Source organism: Manis pentadactyla, chromosome 6 (assembly GCF_030020395.1).
Source record: "Manis pentadactyla isolate mManPen7 chromosome 6, mManPen7.hap1, whole genome shotgun sequence".
NCBI lineage: Eukaryota > Metazoa > Chordata > Mammalia > Pholidota > Manidae > Manis > Manis pentadactyla.
The window spans coordinates 6,538,309-6,558,705 of record NC_080024.1 but is presented as its reverse complement, the minus strand read 5'-3'; the positions used below and the strand labels follow the sequence as shown (position 1 = coordinate 6,558,705).

The 20,397-nt window shown below is 50.9% G+C and overlaps 1 protein-coding gene across 1 annotated transcript in view; it reads left to right on the top strand.

Moving 5' to 3' along the window:
* The window catches only part of INPP5D (inositol polyphosphate-5-phosphatase D), a 114,213-nt gene that overhangs the window by 76,401 nt on the left and 17,415 nt on the right, over positions 1-20,397 (top strand). Inside the window, exons 11-20 of the mRNA XM_036911754.2 lie at positions 1,295-1,397; positions 3,343-3,539; positions 4,001-4,118; positions 7,500-7,596; positions 8,144-8,282; positions 9,729-9,837; positions 9,998-10,086; positions 14,310-14,391; positions 17,779-17,868; positions 20,145-20,258. Coding sequence (XP_036767649.2) covers positions 1,295-1,397; positions 3,343-3,539; positions 4,001-4,118; positions 7,500-7,596; positions 8,144-8,282; positions 9,729-9,837; positions 9,998-10,086; positions 14,310-14,391; positions 17,779-17,868; positions 20,145-20,258 — 1,138 coding nt within the window. The remainder of the gene's footprint in view (positions 1-1,294; positions 1,398-3,342; positions 3,540-4,000; positions 4,119-7,499; positions 7,597-8,143; positions 8,283-9,728; positions 9,838-9,997; positions 10,087-14,309; positions 14,392-17,778; positions 17,869-20,144; positions 20,259-20,397) is intronic.

The following is a 20,397-nucleotide window of genomic DNA, read 5'->3' as shown; positions in this document are numbered from 1 at the left end:
TGACGGTGCTCCAGCACCATGGCAAAGCTGAGGGACAGAGGCTCCTGTTACGGGCCCCACCAGGGGCTGGGACCCAGCGCCTTCCACCTGCCTTATAGGCAAAGTGGCAGGAGCAGGTAGGTGGAGGCCCCAGGATGCCCAGAAGAGGCTGGGAAGGACGTGAAGGAATGACATGAAAAGGGGCTCGGAGGAGAAACAAGACAGGCGGTGGGAGGTGGAGGGAAAGAAGGCCTGGCTTGGCATCGTTCTGGGCGTATGGGCATAAGTCCAAAACCAGTTCCACCTATTGCTGGGAACTCGGAAGGATTAGCCACGGCAATAAACTGAGGCACTGAATTTTGAGCCACCCCTACTAGGGTTTCCATAAAGGCAGCTTTCATAACATTTTTCTAAGCTGGTTTTTTCAAAGGGAACGTAATGGGATTTGCAATTATTAGGTTGAATCATAAGAAATTGCTGTCGTTGGAAGTCTGAAGCAGGCAAACTTTGATAGTCCCATACGGCACAACCTAAGATGTTGTGTACGCTTGCTGAATCCGCCTGCCCTGCTTGACTGTTAGCCACGAGAGGGCTGGGTCTGCTCTGTGGCCCAGTGGTACCCGGACTACTAAATGGAGACGACTAAAGGGGCTGGGACAGGCTTACTGTGTTCTTTGCTTCTTAGTTTCTTTAAGTTAAATGTTCTTCTCATTACATAAGTAACCTGTTTTCGTTAGTGAAAATGTAACACAAATAAGCAAGAAGTTTAAAATAGAAGCACCTGTATACCACTGGTTAACCTTAGACTATACCTTTCAGGAGGATTTTTGTTTGTTTTTTAAGTATAAAAGTGCAATGATACTATTTGTACTGTTTTTGTCAACCAACTCTCCATACTTAACAATGTATTTTGACCATCTATCCTTGTTGGTAAAGTATTTCTGCACACAAAATTTTCAAACCCTGTGGTATTCTAGCATAGGGATGGCCCATAATACAATTATGAAATCATCTCCTAAGGTTAGGTATTAAGGTTGTCTCCAATTTTTTCTGTATTGAAATGTGCTGCAGTCCCCGGGATATGGTGGGGTGTCTGTTTGGTTCTTGGTAATTTCTTAGAGCCTCGCGGAGCAATGGCTGGGTGGAAGGGAAGCAGCCTCTTCAGACTTGGGACCCAGATTTCTGGAGTGCCCTCCTGGAAGTGCGTACTGATTCGCACTCCTCTCAGTTTTCTTGAGGCTGACCAAGTCCTTTGAAAGTGTCATGTGCAGGGAGGCAGAGGCCTTTCTGAGTCTGTCTGCCCTTCAATCCCTAGAAGAGAGAAGGCTTCTGTCAACTTCTCCAGCAGATGAAGAACAAGCACTCGGAGCAGCCGGAGCCTGACATGATCACCATCTTCATCGGCACCTGGAACATGGGTAGGTCCTTAGCAGCCCCCTCCCCGCCTCCCCTGGGGCTCTGCTTTGCTGCCTCAGGCACCCTCAGCCCATCTGTGCAGCCTCCTTTCTCAAGAATTCCCCACCTTTCCTGAGACAAAGGGCAAGAGAAAAGAGCTCTGGGATTCTCATACCCCAAGAGAGTTGCAGTGGGTTATTTTGCAAGTCTAATCTGGAACGTTTTAGTAAAGGGTCTAAACATATAGGTGCAGGGACACTTGGGTACCTGCCAGCCTTAGGCAGCTGGCCAAGGGGCCTCAGGCTGGGAAGAAAACTCCCTCCCCAAGTAGGGCTGTCAGATTTATTTAAAGAGACAGAAAGAAGTGATTCCCAGTTAAATTTGAATTTCATACAAACGCGTAATTTTTTAGTATAGGTTTAGCTAGAAATAAATAAATACATACTAAACACATATGCTATATACTAAATGTATAAATATACTGAATATAAATTGTACTAAATATATATGTGCTTATATATACTAAATATAAATTATATTAAATAATTAGTGTATTTAGCTAGAAATAAAAAAATAAGTAGATAGAGAATGTCCAGTTAATTTGAATTTTAGATAAACATATATTACATGGGGCACATTTATTCTAAAAATTATCCACTGTTGCTCTGAAAGTTGAATTGAACTGGGCATCTGTCTCCCGCACTTGGTGGGGAGCGGAGTCCGGCCCAGGCCCCTGTCGCTGTGGCCGGTGATCTCCCTGCAGCCCTGGGGAGACAGGGGGGAGCTGCAGCCTTCGTGAAGGGTGCAGTCGGGAAATAAAAATGCTATATGCCACCCTAGCCCGTTGGCTGGGTGGAGCATAGCCCGCGCTTCCAGGAGGGGAGGCGGGAGAGCTTCTGGCCCTGATTCCCTGGCTGCCAGCCCTCTGCAAGCCTTGCAGGCGCCATGGCTGTACTGCAGCAGAACCCTGGCCTGTGCCCAGGCTCCTGTGTCCTTTTCTGTCCTCCCAGTGTTTCTTATTGGCCTCCTGATTTCGTCAGCTCTCACACTCAGGGTTCATGCATGTGACACAAGGCCTCTTTCCATTTTCTCCTCCATGAGCACAGAATTCTTAGAGTGGGCTGGACATGGTTAAAGCTGTCCTCTCGCACAACTTCAGGGGGCGCCCTTCCTCCAAAAGACAGTGTGCAACGAGCTGACCGGGACCCTGGCGTACCAGGGTGGTGTGGGAGGTTCTCCCCGAGCAGAAAGCACAGGTGACCCGGGCTTATGCTCCCACTGTGAGCCACAGAGGGGAGCAGAACTCAGCAGCGGTCATGTTACTTCAGTTCTTGTTTTCGGGGCACTTGTGGCCAAAAAGGTTATCCTCTGGGGAAAAATGTTTATTCAACCTTCAAGGGTGTTTCAAGGAGAAATAAATCTTGCATCATTTCTTTATTGAGCTACTTCATCTTATTTTTCAAAATGGGAGTGGAAGGGGGCCTCCACGCCCTTTCTGTTCCTCTGGCACACGCCACAAGGCTCCCAGGTTTGGGCTGAGCTCTCTTACGAGGAAGCCGGTGTCTCCCGCCCACGCGCTGGGAGCCTCCATCCTAAACCCATCATCCTGCTGGGCGGTCTCCGGCGTGGACTAAATGCCTCTAGGGCAGTCTCAGCTGCCAGCATATCCCAAAGAATAGAGTTTAACATTTTGCGCAACTCATTCAAGTCGCCATATGGAATCTTTGGGTGTTTCTAATCTTTGAAACTTGACTATGTGTTGTTTACAAAGAAACCTATCTGAATTCTGACCCTATCTGACATCTTGGGGGATAATAGACCCTAGTTCCCCATGTAAAGTATTCCACTGGGGCCCTGAACAATTTTCAGTGACTGTGCGCCTCTCCATCCCCCACGCTTCCCCCGCCTGTGTTTTGAATTCTCCTGATGTATCTCTGACTCACTTGGTGTTGGGTTTTGCTGTTGAAGGTAACGCCCCCCCTCCCAAGAAGATCACGTCCTGGTTTCTCTCCAAGGGGCAGGGAAAGACTCGAGATGACTCTGCCGATTACATCCCCCATGATATCTACGTGATTGGCACCCAGGAGGACCCCCTTGGAGAGAAGGAGTGGCTGGAGATACTCAAACACTCCCTACAAGAAATCACCAGCATGACTTTTAAAACAGTGAGCAGCTGGCCGTAGCCCTGGGTGGGACTCTGGGGCAGCGGGCTTTGCAAGGCTGGCCGGGAGCATCTCAGAGGCAACGGTGCACTCGGCCTACTGGCTCTTGGCTTCCAAAGATGCCTGGGTGCTCAGTGGTTCCCCTGCCTGCACCTTCCAGGGTCAGAGAGGAACACCTGTATTCAGAAATCGATGGAGTTCTTGGCCGTAGCGGGGGGCCACTGGGGCCCTCTCTCTTCTGTGCCTGTGCTTGTAGATGACCCTCAATGAAATCTTGTCGGTTCTGGCCCTTGTCTTTAAGATACTTTGTCTTATTGGGAGGCATTGTTAGGAGTTACCCTGAGGTTGAGGGATTACAGATAGGGTACCCTGCCCCTGCAGGTTCAGGGCTGGGTGGGACTCTCCTGCCCTGGGGTCAGGCACGACACCCTGGCCGAGGGTCACAATGTTGTCCTCCCTACCAGATCGCTATCCACACCCTCTGGAACATCCGTATCGTGGTGCTAGCCAAGCCAGAGCACGAGAACCGGATCAGCCACATCTGCACTGACAACGTGAAGACGGGCATCGCCAACACACTGGGTGAGTGGGGTGGGGCTATTCTCCAGAGCAAGCTCCTGCCTACCCTCAAGTGGCTGTTGCGAAAAACTGTTTCCTGTCCCAGGATCCCCTCAGTCCTGGGCAAACCAGAATGGTTGGTTCCCCAGCCCAAACTCACCCAGGGTCTACACCAGTGCCTCTGGGGATCTGCCTACAATGCGGGTTCTGACTCAGTGGGTCTCAGGGGGAGCCCGACATTCTGTGTCTCCACCAAGCTCCCTGCGGACCAGTGCTGCTGGCCCACAGACCCCACTTTGAGTCTCAGGGATCTTGCACAGGGGTTGACAGACTTGCTGTAAAGGGCCAGACAGTAAATCTTTTAGGCTTTGTGGGCCATATGCAACCCCTCCATGCTGCCGTCCTGTAACAGCAACTGTAGACATGAACATGAGCGAGAATGGCTGTGTTCTATAAGCTTTATTGACAAACACACCATGGCTCAGTCTGGTCCACGGGCTGTAGATTGTCGACGCTGGTCTAGGTCTGTAGTGTCTCAGGTTAGGTGGTGGAAACTCTGGCATCAGCTGTGAGCCAGTGGGGACCAGTCAGGGTGCTCCAGAGAACTGAAGTAAGAGCAGGAGTGGGAGTGTGTGTGTGTGTGTCTGAGTGTGTGGCTGCAGGTGCACCCACACAGGGCCGTGGGTGGCATTGAGGGGCAGGCCAGCAGGTTCTGGTGTTTGGAGTCGAACAGGACAGAGCCCCAGAGATCACAGGAAATGGAAGAACTGCCACAGTCGGATGTGAAAAGCTCTCTCAGCTTTTCTGCTGACAATGCAACCTGCCCATGTCCACACCCACTCGTCCCTCCTTCCTTCCTGTCCCCGCAGTTGCCCTGTGCAAAGCCATGCCCTTCTGCTGCCCAGGACCCTCCTAGTCCTGTTCCGTCTGCCTAGGCTGCCCGCCTCCCCCTCACTGGTCCCTTCCAGCAGCACATGATATGCCCAAAACTCCCATCACAAGATGAGGCCACGCCCCTCTGGACCTCGCTTCCAGCTGCAGCCCCAGCTCTTTACATGGGGAGGAGCAGCTGTGTGCCCCCGGGCACAGTGGGCCCTGGGTTAGTTACCTCTGCAGACAGGGCACCAGGCAGACAACGAGAAGGTGTCCGAAAGTGAGCGGGGGGACAGAGGAGTGTGGTGTGCGGCAGGGGCGCCAGGCACTTGAGACGGGGGATCAAGGGCCTCCCTGAGCGGCTCAGAGGGAGTTGAGTCTGAGGGGCAAGGAAGGGTCAGCCCGGGAGGAGTGTTCCACACAGCAGGAACCGCGAAGAGAAGGCCCCAAGGCCCCCTGGGCTGTGGCTCTAGTGGGGGTTGGGGGCAAGGCCAGGGAGGGAGGCAGGGGGCCTGGGCAGAGGCTGAGTTTTACAGTCACTGGAGGGCAGCTTGGAGGCCCCAGAGTTCCCATGTGCAGACCCCAGACCCCCCTAGTGACCCAAGTCACTCCAGACCTAGATCAGGGCCCACAGTCTACAGCCCATGGACCAGACTGAGCCATGGTGTGTTTGTCAGTAAAGCTTTACAGAACACAGCCATTCTCACTCACGTTCATGTCTACAGTTGCTGTTACAGGACAGCAGCATGGAGGGGTTGCATATGGCCCACAAAACCTAAAAGATTTACTGTCTGGCCCTTTACAGCAAGTCTGTTAACCCCTGTGCAAGATCCCTGAGACTCAAAGTGGGGTCTGTGGGCCAGCAGCACTGGTCCCCAGGGAGCTTGGTGGAGACACAGAATGTCGGGCTCGCCGAGACCCCCTCAGTCAGACCCGCATTGAGCCTCCCCACCCCCACCCCTTGGGGCTGACCTCCACCCCTTCACTGTCCCAGATGGCTCCCAGGCACGGGTAACACAGGGCAGGAGCTTAGCAAATGGTCGTTGGCTGCTGGGACATTGGTCCTCTGAAGATCTAGGACATTCCTGAGCATGTACCCTGCGCAGCGCCATGCGCTGAACGCCATGCAAATATTATCTCATTAAGGTGAACACCTATGGGGCAGGGAGTGTCAATAGCCCCATTCGCAGATAAGACATTGGAGGCTACAGGGATGTACCTTCACCTGCCCAAGGCCAGTGGCCAGAAGTGGGAGGCAGGGACTTAAACCAGGCCCCGCTGCTGGATGGGAAGGAGGCAGGAGCAGGGCTGTCGTGGCCGGGCCAGTGACAGTGAGAGCCGGGGTGCGGGAGGCCCTCTGGGCTCTGCCACGGCCAGGAGGCTGTGGCTCCCCTCGAGTTCCGAGGAGGCAGAGCCAAATGATCTCCCAGCCCCCTTCCCTCACGCTCTGCCCAGCACTGTCCAGTCCAGAGTCAGCCACACAGGCCATTTTACATTTTGTGGCAGCCACATTGAAGAACGTGAAAGGAAACAGGTGAAGTCAATTTTTAATAATGTATTTTATCAAGCTACATACATTCAAAATATTACCATTTCAATGGGCATTAATGTAAAAAGTTGTTAGCTATTTTACATCCTGATTTCCTTCCTGAGGCTTGTAATTCCTGTGTGTCTTTTGTACTGACAGCCCATCTCAGTGTGGACCAGCCACATTTCAGGTGCTCAGTAGGTCCTGCTCAGAGCTACTGTGTTGCACAGAGCAGGTTCTCAGATGTCCGCATGTTTCAGAATCCACTAGAGCAGGAGTTGGCAAACTTTTTCTCTCAAAGACATTGTAAATACTTTAGGCTTTGCAGGGCATGTGGTCTCTGACATAACTAACTACTCAACTCTGCCTATGGGGGTAGCTGTGTTCCCAAAAAGGTTATATATAGATTCTAAAATTTGAATTTCATATTATTTTTATGTGTCAGAAAATATTCTTCTTTTGATGTTTTTCCAACTCTTTAAAAATGTAAAAGCCCTAGTTGGCTGGCTGCAGGCCTACCTCTGACCTAGAGGCCTTGTTAAGCTCAGGTTACCGTGTCCCAGCCCAGAATCTCTGATTCAGCAGATGCAGGGCTGGGCCTGAGAACTTGTTTTGCCGGCCAGTTCCCAGGCAGTGCGGCTGCTTGGCTGAGAAACACGCTGGTCTAGAGGCGATACAATTCTGACGGGAAGGGAAGTGGTCCCAGTGTGGGTTTTGGTCTCACTGGGAGCCTGGAATTAGATGGCGGGGAAGGTCAGCCACCTAGCCTGGGGCTCCTGCGTGGCATGTGGGGTGACGGAAGCCCCCTTGTCCTGGAGGACTCGCCCCCAGTCCCTATCACCTGCCACATCTCCCCATCATTGCCCCAAAGGAAGCTGTCTGCTTTCTCCCTTCAATTCCCACGCTTCTCTCCTGTATTAATAACCTGCCTTCACCCTGATTCCCCACCGCTTAGCCAGTTTGCCTTTTGATATTCTGACTTATTCCTTTTCCGCTCCCTTTAGGGAACAAAGGAGCTGTGGGTGTGTCATTCATGTTCAATGGAACCTCCTTGGGATTTGTTAACAGCCACTTGACTTCCGGAAGCGAGAAGAAACTCAGGTAATGGAGCTCATCCCCTGAGAGCCTGAAGCGGGGGCTATTTGCCCAGAAAGACTCAGGCCCTTAAACACCGTAGCTGTCAGCCTTTGCTGGGACCCTCCTGCCAGCCCCTAGGCCCTTTTCCTGTGGTCTCATTAAGGGCGATTGCAGCACATAGTGACCTCCCATTGTGAGTGAATCTTGCCTGAAGGAGAGAGCAGACATTTCCTCGTGTCATTACTCTAATAGACACCTGAATACCCCTCCATTTCTAAAGGGAAAAGCCTCCTCCAGGGCACCCTTACAGATAAAGCCCATTTTGCCTGGTGGTGGCCCAGTCATGAAGACATCATCTCGAATGATCGGGGGTCTGATTCCCTGCTGAGTGCAGGCTGCCCGGGTCCCCGCCCTGTCCAGGCCCTGCCATGCCCACCTGCATGTAAAGGTGGTCCACGTCAGCAGGTGCTGGGATTTGTCTCAGCTCCCCCGTGCCCACCCCTGCTGCTCACTGTGGTGGAGGAGGGAACTGACAACCCCATACAAGACGGCTGCTCTTTTGTTTGATTAGGCGAAACCAAAACTATATGAACATTCTCCGGTTTCTGGCTCTGGGAGACAAGAAACTGAGTCCCTTTAACATCACCCACCGCTTCACCCACCTCTTCTGGCTTGGGGATCTCAACTACCGCGTGGAACTGCCCACCTGGGTAAGGATCCGTCCACCTGGGGCTGCCCACCTGGGTGAGGAGCTGCCCACCTGAGTAAGGATCCGTCCACCTGGGGCTGGGGCTCCTTTGAGTCAGCTCAGGTCAGAAGGCTTTGGAGGCACACAGACCGCGCGAGGCCAGGGAAGCTGCTCTCCTGCTGCGACTCAATGCTGGAGCCGCCGCCTTTCCTCACAGTTCACCTCTGCTCACGCCTCCTTCCGCATAGCCGTCCTGGCCACCCCTTCTCACCACCACTCTGCTGCTCTGGTCTGGGCCTCCAGCTGGCCGGCAGCAGCCCCAAGGAGGCCCAGCACTGTTTCCTCCCCATGTGTGCGTCTCCAGCCAGCCCGAGGAAGACATCCCTGTGGTCCAGTGCGCAGCAGTCAGAGGGGCCTTGAGGTGCAGACTCGGCCTTGCTCACTCGGGGAGGGAGTCCCTGGGAAGGGGACGCACAAGCCTGGGGACAGAACCGTGCCTCCCACGCAGAGACCTGGGTTACCAGCCCGTGCAAATCCGTAACAGGGATGCCGAGTGGCTCCACAGGGTCAGCCTATGAGGGGGAAGCGAGGAGGCCAAAACAGACCGATTTTACAGGGAGAGAACCCAGGGCACAGGCAGGCTGAGGAGATGGCCGTGGGTCAGTTTCAGATCGCTGGCAGTTGGGGTTGAATCCAGGCCTTCTGACTCCCCCTTCCAGATATTTCCCCAGGTGTCCCATGGCCCTCTGCGCCACACTGGCTCTGCAGCCACTGAGGGGGAGCTTGGGGCCTGGTTGTGCCTGTCTCAGCTGCCCCACGGCTTTTCCTCCCTCACAAGATGCTCTTCAGACTAAGGGGGCAGGTGGGAGAGGGGTGGGCAGGGCACACAAACGCTGGCCCTTCACAGTCTGATGGGCTGTCAGAGCCACTCACCAGGAGGTCGGTCAAGGGTATTGGCCAGAGCAGAGGGGACGTAAGTTCGGGGAGAGAGGACTGTGGGATCCAAGGCCAGAGCGTCCCACTGATACACACCGTCTCTCAGAGTCCAAGCTGGGATCAGGGAGCCCGATGCCCACAGATTCAGGGGTAGGGCTTCGAATCCTTTTGTGGCCTTTGCTACAGGCTATGTTGGTGCCACAGAGAGCAAGACAGACATACCCACCTATCCAGTGAGGTGTTAATAAAAACGATAGTAAAAGTCAGTATGTAAAAGTAAACTGTCCCTCTGCAAGTTTGGAGCGGCCAGGAGCACACACTATTGGGCTGATCTTTCACTACTCTTGCAGGGCTTCCTTATACAATGGTTAAGTGCTACGAAGCCCCAACCTGGCAGCCCCAGGCCTGGGTCTGGGGCAGCATCAGGGGCTCCGGGTCCTGGCGCAGCAGCCAGGTGGGCGGTGATGAGCCTCCGTGTCACGTTGGTGAAGGGGGGTATCTCACCTGTGGCCTGGCCATGTCCTTGCTCCAGGAGGCGGAAACCATGATCCAGAAGATCAGGCAGCAGCAGTACACGGACCTCCTGTTCCACGACCAGCTGCTGATGGAGAGGAAGGAGCAGAAGGTTTTCCTGCACTTTGGTGAGAACTGCAGCCCTCTGCTCCCGGGCCCTCCAGTCATTCTGTCTCCCCCTTTCCCCGACATCCTTACCCGGGGAAGGGTTATGCTTGAAGAAGGGAATTTGGCCACATGTGAACTGTGGGGAATCAATGCTGACACCAGGGTTCTGTTTGGCTTCAGAGGAGGAAGAAATCACATTCGCGCCCACCTACCGTTTTGAAAGACTGACCCGGGACAAATATGCCTACACTAAGCAGAAAGCCACAGGGGTGAGTCCTCTTCTCAGACATCGCCCTGCCCTCCGTTTCCACCCCCTTCCCACCTGACCCTTTGCCCAGGCCCATTAAGGTGAATAGGAAGTGAGGTGCATTTAGGCAACAAAAAAAGAAAAAAACTAGAAATCACTTATTTGCAGTCTGTGGATCAGCGTTACAGAGAGGCTTGGCAACCAGACTTGTACACGGCAAGGAGCTGGACTCGTGACACCCAAGATCTACCTTCTTTCCACATATTCTGAAACTCTGAAAGGATTTAGAGTGTGGTTTTCTTAACTAGATTCTGAAGCTCTTTTTTTTTTTTTTAAGTTCTGTGATCGAATGACTTCCTTATCTGCCAAGTGCATCATTATTAAACGAGTTTCTTCCCTGCAGGAATGATCAGAGCCTTTACAGGTTTATGAGCATTATGGTTCTCTATGGGGAAATTTGTGTGCCAAACACAGGTGGTCATGGAATACCAGTTAATATCTTATGAGGCTACTTTGTGTTCCAAAAAATGGTGTTTGGGGGAAAGCTGCAATAAAGCATTCACTCCTGCTTGTTCAGGGAATATTTACTGATGACCTGTGGTGGACTGAACACTCTGGTAGGTGGTAGGAGATCACAGAGAGGTCAGATGTCTGTTCCCAAGGAGTGGACGGTAGGAAAGACAAGACAAAACATGCCACTAGCTAAGCAGAGATAGAATATGATGATGCTAAATGCAATAAGTGGTCAGAGAAGGAAATGACTATTTGGGGCAGGGAAGGATCCAAAGAGGGTGCTTAAAGAGGGCCCATCTGTGGCACCTTGAAGAATGCCTTGGGTTTTGACAAGCAGACAGGACAAAGGGTGAAGGGGGCTGGTCCATTTCATATTGGGAGACTTGCTGGAGCAGGTGCTGAGGCAGGAAATTCTGGCGTCCATCACGTTCTGGGGCCCAACCTGGGGAAGGAAGCCCCACACCAGGGTCCTGAGGGTTGGAGGTGCTGGAGTGGTGATTTATGGGGCTGCTAGAGGCCCAGGAACTGGAGAGCTACTCAAAATGTTCCCTGAGAACATCTGGGCCTTCTTGAGCTCAGGAGCAAGTGGAGACCTGGATGTGGGAGGAAAAGGCCATGTGCTGAGGAGAGCAGGAGAGGAGACCCAGAATTGATCGCCGTGAATGGGGCTACACACCACAGGGCAGGACCCTACCCCGCAGTGCCCACTGGCTGCTGTGTGCGGGCTCATCTCTTTAAAGGCGCTGTTGGGACAAGTCTGTAGGGGTGGGGGTGGTGAGGGGATTGTCCTGTTTGACCTGAGCATGAAGAGGAATAGACCAGGGCCTGTGGTGGGAAAGAGGGAGAGCTCAGGAAGCCACTGAGAGCTCTGCTGAGGGGCTGTAGTGTCACAGCCACATTCAAAGAAGACTGTTCTGCATGAGGGAAAGGGAAGAGGATGGCACACAGGACTGATGAGGAGGCCAGGGTGGTGCCAGTTGAGAAGGAACCCAGCCTGAGTCGGGGGAAACACAATGAAAATGAAAGAAAGCAATAAAAGTAGGATATATTGATGGAGCTGATTGCCATTGATAAAAACTGGAAAATCATAAGGCAGAGCTGGCTTGCAGAAGGAAAAGAGCTTGTTTTCAGACTTAGTGTATAACATTAGGAAAAATTCAGAGGAAACACCCAGAAGGCAGTTAAAAATACTAGACTGATGGTAAAGAGAGACACCAGGGCTGGGGCATAGACTTGGAGTCATCCACACTGAGGAGATGGTCAAATCCATGGGGGTGGGTGAGATTGTCACGGCATGAGTGGAAGATGGGCAGAGCTATGGGCAGACCTGGGGGCCGTCTACATTCAGAGATGAGAGGAAGACCAGAGACAAGGGGAGACAGGAAAAGAGTGCTCGGGTAGGTGGCTGGAGAACCAACCAGGCAGCTCAGCATCCCAGAAGCCAGGGGGAGAGACTTTCAAAGGTCAGTGGTCACCAGTGTGGAATGTGAGTCAAGGGGAATGTGTGCCATTCACACAAACTTGCATGAGGAGCTGGACTCGTGGCAAGAAGTTTGGGCAGATTTTAAGAACAGTTTGAGCCGAGTCTTGGTGGTGAAATCCAAACTGGAAGAGCGTAAAGGTGGCTCTTTACCAAGAGTGTGCAGGTGAATCACAAGTGAAGCTTTTCAGAAACACAGAGGTGTAGGCCTCATCTGAAGACATTCTGATGCGCTAGATCTGGGGTAAGGCCCTGCTTTCTATATCTTTGTAAAACTCCTTGGGTACTTCTCAGGCGTGGCCAAGGCTGCGAACTGCAGTGTTGAGAAGTAACAATTTGGCAGCATCTATGAAACTAAACACACACCTACCCTATGATTCAGTAATCCACTTTGGCGTATGCCCAAGAGAAATTAGTACATTTGTTCACCAGAAGACAGATACAAGAGTGTTTATAGCAGCTTGGTTCACAATATCCAAAGACTGGGAATGACCCTACTGCCATCAACAGTAGACTAGATGAATGTGGCATATACATACAGTGGAGCACAACCACAGCAATGAAATGAGAGAACTTCTACAAGCAACAACATAGGTGAAAGAAGCCAGACAAAAAAATAATGTAGTATTGGCAAGGAAGGAGATGAGGGAACCTTTTGGGATGATGGAAATCTTCTATATCTTGATCTGGGTATATATGGATATATATAAATGGGAATGGAAATAATATACAAATGCAAAACTTCCTCAAGCTATATACACTTAAGATGAGCTCACTTTACTGTAAGTTATACCTCAAGTTATAAAAAAGTAAATGTGGTCCTTAGAAGTAGAAGTAGTGAAAATAGAACATTCTTGAAAGAAAACTGGTAAAAAGAAGAAAAGATAAGTATCGAAGGAGATGGCAGAGGTAGGCCCTTTCAGCATGAGTAACTTCGTGTCTGTAGGCAGAGGAGGAAGAGCTGGAACATAAGAGGCTAAGGTACTGATGAAGGGGGTTTGTTATTGCCAGTTGGCCTTGTGTGTCACACCCAGGGGATGTCTTGCTCACCAGGGTAGCCTGGAGAGGGCGTGTCATAGTACATGTTTGAATGGATGGTGGATGGATGGAAAATGGGTGGGTAGGTGGAGGAACAAGTAAATGTGTGGGTGAATGGGTGGGTGGATGGGTGGATGGATGGATGTGTGAGTGGGTGGATGGATGGATGTGTGAGTGGGTGGATGGGTGGATGGATATGTGAGCAGGTGGATGGATGGGTGGATGGATGGATATGTGAGTAGGTGGCTGGGTAGATGGATGGATGTGTCAGTGGGTGGCTGGGTGGATGGATATGTGAGTGGGTGGATGGATGGATGGATGGATGTGTGAGCAGGTGGCTGGGTAGATGGATGGATATGTGAGTGGGTAGATGCCTGGGCAGATAGATGGATGTGTGAGTGGGTGGGTTGGTGGATAAATAAGTACAGTTGACTCTTGAACAACACAGGTTTGAACTTCACAGGCTCACTTATATGCAGGGTTTTTTCCAATATAACATAATAATAAATTATATCAGAAAAATTTTTTGAGATTTGCAGCAATTTAAGAAAACATTTCCTTTTCTCTAGCTTACTTTATTGAATAATATAGTATATAATACATGTAGCATACAAACTATGCTCGATTTGTTAATCGAGCATTTATGTTATTGGTAAGGCTTCCGGTCAACAGCAGACTATTAGTAATTAAGTTTTGAGGGAGTCAAAAAGTTATATGTTGACTTTCAACCGTGTGGGGGGTCAGCATCCCTACCCCCCATGCTGTTTAAGGGTCAACCAGATGGATGCATGGATAAGTAGCTAGGTGGCTGGATTTGTGATGGGTTGCGGGAAGACTGGCTGGAGTGCGTTATTAAAGCAAGTAGCAGAGAAGCTAAGCAGAGACTGCACTGAAGATACAGGCAGTAGGGTGCATATGAGTCAGTACAAGAGTGAGAGAATGTAAAACCTCAGAGGCTGTGAAACAGTGAGGAGGTTAGGGACGGAGGTGCAGCCAGGGAAATTGATCTCATCCTAAAGCACGAGTCCAGGGCGGCTGCAAGTGTGGGTCACAGCAGTGGAGCTGGGGTTTGAGGTACGTTCCCTGTGGGGAAATTCTGGAAAGAACCCATAGCAGATGAATTCAGGGGTTACAGAGGCCACAGAGTTCATCATTTACCGCTGTGTATTTTAAAGTAGCGGGCATTTTACAACGCTTGTGACTTTGACTTGCAGATGAAGTACAACTTGCCGTCCTGGTGTGACCGAGTCCTCTGGAAGTCGTACCCCCTGGTGCACGTGGTGTGTCAGTCCTATGGTGAGTGGCAGGCTGGGAGGTTCAGCTGCCAGCAGCTACGGGGCTGTGGTCTGTCCGTCTGCAAAATGGGAGCAGCCCCTGACGCTCTGGCGAGGTGACCTGAGAGTTGGCGCGAGCTCTCCCATCTTGGGCTGCAACCTAATGAATACCTTGGGGTTTGGGAAACATTTGATTGATGGAGCACTTTTAAAAAGAAATCCAGATTTATTCCTTTTGAAAAATGCGTATTAGGTTTGAACCCCATGAAAATGGTATTTCTGTAAGTCAAAAACAGACAAATGTTAGGAATTCATATAGTTTACCCTAATACATGTCAAAATTTTGCACATGTGTATTTGGAGAGATTTTAAGATAAACTAAGTTAAATTGATATAAAAGATATAATATGCAATGTTAAATAATAACAGAAGTTATCAAAACAATTAAATAGTTACTGACTCTTAAAGTTTAAGATATGCTGAAGTAATTCTTAAATGCAGAGTGCTTATTCTTCAACTGTACTAGTTAGTGCCCATTATTTGCAACTACTCTGCTTTATGTACTTTAAAATTCATGGAGCAGAATTACTTTGAACACTTGACTAGGAATTGTGGTGTCACATCTAAAGCACTGCAGATTCCCAGACAATGACATCCAAAGGAGGGCCATTCTTGTCCCCACCATGTGCCTCATGTGACCAAGTCATAGACCAGGGACCCCAGTGGGCCACTTATGATCCCAGGCCTGTCGCACAGCTGAGGGCTCCAGCCCCTGCCCCACCCCTCAGTGGGGGTTCTTACTGTTGCCCAGTGGCCACTTTTGGGGCACCCACCCTCTTTGGGGACCAGCAAATCTCCATGTTTAACTTGGGCCCCATGAGGTTGAACTGAGTTCCATTTCTTTTGTGCATGCCTCCTGCTGCCCCAAAGGGACCAGAGCAGCTCTCCTGGGACAGTTTAAGGCCTGTGCCCTGCCCTTCCCGAGCACCTGAGCTCGGCTCCCAGAGGCCACTTCACAAGCCTTTAGATGTGTGGACAGGCAACCTGTCCCGGCAGCCCAGCCAAGGAATCGTCCTGCCTTCCGAACCCACAAAGCCCCGCATCCCACCTCCACCCTCAGTCTTCTAATCTTCCTCCCCTCCTGAGTTCTCCATGCCAACGCCCCCTTGCTGGCCTGGACGCTGCCGTCAGTCACCATCTCTTGGCAGTGCTTCCCTGCCCCACACCCTGCAACTCCACGAGGCCTGCCAATTCCTGACTCTAGGAAGATTCTACCATCTGCCTTCCTTAGCCAGCCTTTGCAGAGATCCAGGGGAAAGTGGTGGCTTGCAGCATGACCGCTTTTGGAACTGAAACTTGGCACTCAGAACAGTCCCAGGATGGAGGTTTTTTAGGAAAAAGAGGGAGGTTGGTTTGGAAGTAGCATTGGAGAGTGAAAAGGGCACACCTTCCCCCTCTCCTGGCCCCTGCCTGAGAGGGGAAGGAAAGCCCACGGCTGAGAGACAGCAGTCTTCCAGGGAGGGCCGGGTTGGAATGTGGTGAGACAGTTGAGGATATAGGGAATTTGGCTAATGATATTTCACTGAGTATCAGAGAGCGCAGGAGGAGGGTTTACTGTGTTGTGTGGGGGGCAGGAATCTGGGAAAGAAAAGGGAATGACTATGCAGAGCTGAGGAAACAGGAGTAAACTGGGAGCATGAGTCTGATGTTGACTGCCATAAATAGGATGTATCAGTTAAGTATTGCTGGGTAACAAACTGCCCTAAATCTTGGCAGTTTATTATTCTCTGAGCTGAACTTGGGCTGTTCTTCTCTGCTCTGTTTGGTGTTTGGACGCACAGGCCAGAAGCCCACCCAGATCTGCGGTTGGCTTGTTGTCAGCAGGGGCAGCGGTGGGAGCTCAGCTGTGGATCACTCAGCAGGCTAGCAGGGGCTCCTTCCTGGCCCCAGGCTTCCCAGCTGCAAGTCCCAGATGGGAAGTGCTTTTTAAGTCAGCTCACCTCACACTTGCTAATGTCCTATTGGCTAAAGGAAGTCACATGACCAAGCCCAGCCCTGAGAAGGGGAGGCACACGGTGTGGTTCCAGAGAGGCCACCCAGGTAACAGTCCACCTCCCACGTTTCAGGGCACAGTTAGGGTAGTGCTAGTACTGTTATGTTCAACACATATCTAAAATATTTGTAAGAGCACTTGAAAAAATACCCCTGCTTGCCCACCCTTTAAGTGGCAGTGTTCTCACTGGAACACACCCCACAGACTTGCGGCCCCATACGCACCCTGACTCCCCTCCTCCCATCCTCTCCTGCCTTACACAGTATTGGGGCCTCATGGACCTCTTCCTGCCTGCGTCCACACGTGTTTTAGGCTGGTACCCCTCTTAACTTCTGCCATCTCAGAGGGGTGTCCTAATCTTCCTTTCCTGGGTAACAGGTTCACCTGGACCCTTACTCCCTCCTTCTCCCCCAGGACCAGACTCCCCACTTCCCTCCTTCTCATCGTTCTCATTGTCCATTCCATCTCATCTTTGTTTCACGTTGTCTTTCTGATGGTTGTTAGTGAGTGAGTGAGCTTTTTTTCATGTTTATTAGCCGTCTGTATTCTGGAATTTTCTGCCCACATCCTTGGGTTGGTTGAGGGTGGGATATCTGTCTTCTTGCTGATTTGTACAAGCCTTGGTCTCGCGTGCTGTTTCTCCCTTGCCCGTGACTGGGTTGGTGTGCCCTATTCCTCGTCTCTTCTCATCCTTTGTGCCTTTGCTGTGGAATCCAAACATCCTCAAGGCTTCTGCTTACACCCAACCTCCTGACTCCAAATTAAAGATAAATCTCCAACCCTGAGCACCCAGCCAGACATCTCCATGTAGCTACATCAAAAGCACTTAGAACTCTATTTCTAAAACTGTACTCTTTCTCTTACCCTCCAAAGGTGCTCAGCTACCTTGCCGTCTTGTCCAAGCTCCTATAAAAAGTTGTCTACGCTCAGTGTGTATACTTCATCACCCCCATTCTCTTGTGATCCTGCAAGGCATTGTGGGACGGGAGAAGTTGCCATCTCTCTCACTGACAGCACATTGACCTCCAATCCCCATCCCACTCCAGACCGTGAACCCATCAATACAACAAAGTGCTTAGACCAGAAAATTATCCATAGTTCACACTCCACTACTTAAAAACTCACAAGTCTTTAGGAAAACTACACAGGCACGTTTTAGTCATAGGGGAGACAGTGTCACCCACTTTTGGTGAGATTTTTGAACTTGGTTGTGGAAGGTCAGTGGAACAACAGGTACAAAATTATGAAATGTCTGGATGCTTCCAGAAGGGTAAGTTGATTTCTGCCCTGGGTTTGCCTGGCTTGATGAGAAAGGTTTCTTCTCCCCTGCTCAGAAATGCCTTCCCTCCCCTGTAGGCAGCACCAGCGACATCATGACAAGTGACCACAGCCCTGTTTTTGCCACATTTGAGGCAGGAGTCACCTCCCAGTTTGTCTCCAGGAATGGTAAGTGGGGGGCAGTATCTGCCCCTGTGTCCTCCAGAAAGACAGGAGGCCCTGGGCACTCACCTTCTGGTTGCAGCAATCAGCTGTCTGTGGTAAAAGAAGGCTCATCCTTCCTGGCAAGGTACGGTCCATTGCGTGGGTCTCTTCATGTCCAAACCACTTCAGGATTTCAGTCCAGACCACCTTCTTTCTCTCTTTGGCAAACATAGCAGCTTTTCAAGCTTTGGTTTTAATGCAGTCTTTAAAATCGGGTAGGGGAGTGTTTTCCAGGGTGTGGCACAACTGCCACCAAAACGATTCTGGCGGCACGTGGACAATCGTTTACCAGTAATGCATGTATTTCACTATATTTTACACGTTTCTCTTCTGTGTAAGGCAAGCAACACTAGCTTTCCATTTAGTCGCATGCCATACTTTTCTTATTTAAATATGTTTATTAAAGTTTAAAAAGTGAGTTTATTTGAAGAAAATATTAAGTCACTCTGAGTGCAGGTGCCTGGTAGGTGGAGACAGTAAAACTTGTGAGGATGGGATGCAGAGGACTGACTTTTAGGAAACAGAGTAATAATACTTAGATTTGCAGGTAATTTTTGAAATAATCCAGCTCAGCCCTGGTCACCAGGCCGTATGCTCGTCCCAGCAAGGCTGGTGTTCTCTCTGGCATGTCCAGCCCTAGGCCTGGGTGACGGGGGAGCCACACTGTCCCCTCCTCTACCCTCCTCCCACGTCCGTGGTCAGCAGGCAATCTGGCTTATTTAGGAAGGCGGAGTGGGGGACCCAGCACTGGACGGAGCCTCTGTCGCTCTGTGTCCTCCAGGCCGTGAGGGACGTGGGTGAGGCTGGAACACTTCTCCATGCCAGTGGGACTGACATCCATGGCCCCAGCAATGTGACCTCCCCTCTCCAGGCAAGCTTTGACCCACCGTCCTGGCTCCCGTACATCTCCCCTCCCTCAGAACTCCGGTGGCATCGGTGGGGTGGCCCATGCCACAACACCTTCGATGAGGACCCTTGTGGTACCCTTGGTGTCGGGCCTGCCTTCCCGCCATGGGGACTCAGCCCACAGCAGATGCTCACAAATACCAGTTACCTGGATTGAGTGCTCGTTGTACATCTGCCTGAGCAGAGCCTGGTGTAGGCACTGTGGACTTAGAAGAAGAAAGGAAGGCCATGTGAAATAAGCCCGACAGAAAAACGATACTGTGTGGTATCACTTAAAAGTGGAATATTAAAAAAAAAGATGTCGATTTCATAGCAGTTCTATAGATAGAATAGTGGCTGCCAGGAGCACGGGGTTGGGGGGGGTCACAGGAAGCTGTAGGTCCAAGTGTACAACCCTTTGGTTACAAGGTGAATAATTCTTGGGATCTAATATTCAGCATGGTGACTCTAGGTAATAATACATACAGCGTTGTATCCTTGAGATTTGCTAACAGTAGATCTTAAACATTCTCACTGCACCAAATCAAAAACAGTTAACTATGTGAGGTGACTGAGGCGTTAATTATCTTGATCTTGGCAGTTATTTCACAATGTGTATATATATATATATATCTCAAATCATCATGCTGTATACTTTAAATATGCACAATTATATTTGTCAATTATTCCTCAATAAAGCTGGGGGTGGGGGTAGAAAAAGACAGTAGAAAAGGAAGGATGGGAGGGGTGGAGGAAGGGAACGTCTGTCCTTGTTCTCAAGTGGCTCAGAAGTTATATAGAAAAAGAACACTTGTTCAAAGCCAGCCGAAGTCAAAAGCATCATCTCCTTGCAAAAGCGTCGTCTGAGTAAAACCCTGACAAGCAACTTAGCTGAGTACCGATGAGCTCAAGCTGCTCAGAGTAAGCAGGGGCAGTATCTCTGCCTGAGGAAGGAAGAGCAGGCATCCCTTATTCCCTGAACTTGGAAGTGGGACAGATTTGGGCACCTAGCCGCTGACCAAGCTCTCTTTGCCAGAACTAATGGGGAAACCGAGGCAGTGAGGTAAAGGGCATTGCCCGGGGCTACGCAACTTCAGAGGCTAAGCTGAGAGTAGGGCTCTTGACCCTTGAGCCCTTCCCCCTTCCTGCCCTGCCCTCTGCCATCTTGGGTTCATCAGAGGCAGTTGCCATTATGGGGATTCTCAGTGTGGGTGGTGCGGTTTCAGGGAAAACCTCTCCTTCCTCTGGGACTTCACCTTCCCTGGACCCTAAGAAAGAGCTTGGTGTTGGGGGCTGATTTGAAATGCTCCCTCTCAAGGAATGCCGTGGAACCGAGCTGCTCTTCCCCCTTCCAGGCCCCGGGACTGTCGACAGCCAGGGGCAGATCGAGTTTCTGAGATGCTTCGCCACGCTGAAGACCAAGTCCCAGACCAAGTTCTACCTGGAGTTCCACTCGAGCTGCTTGGAGAGTGAGTGGCGTGAGCCGGCCTCGGCCGGGCGGGCACTACGTCCTCACTGGCTTTTCATTGACGGTGCTTTGCCCCATCTCTCTCTGGAAAGGACTCCTGGGTGGGCCTCAAAGGGGTTCAGAGAAGTGGGGCTTCAGGT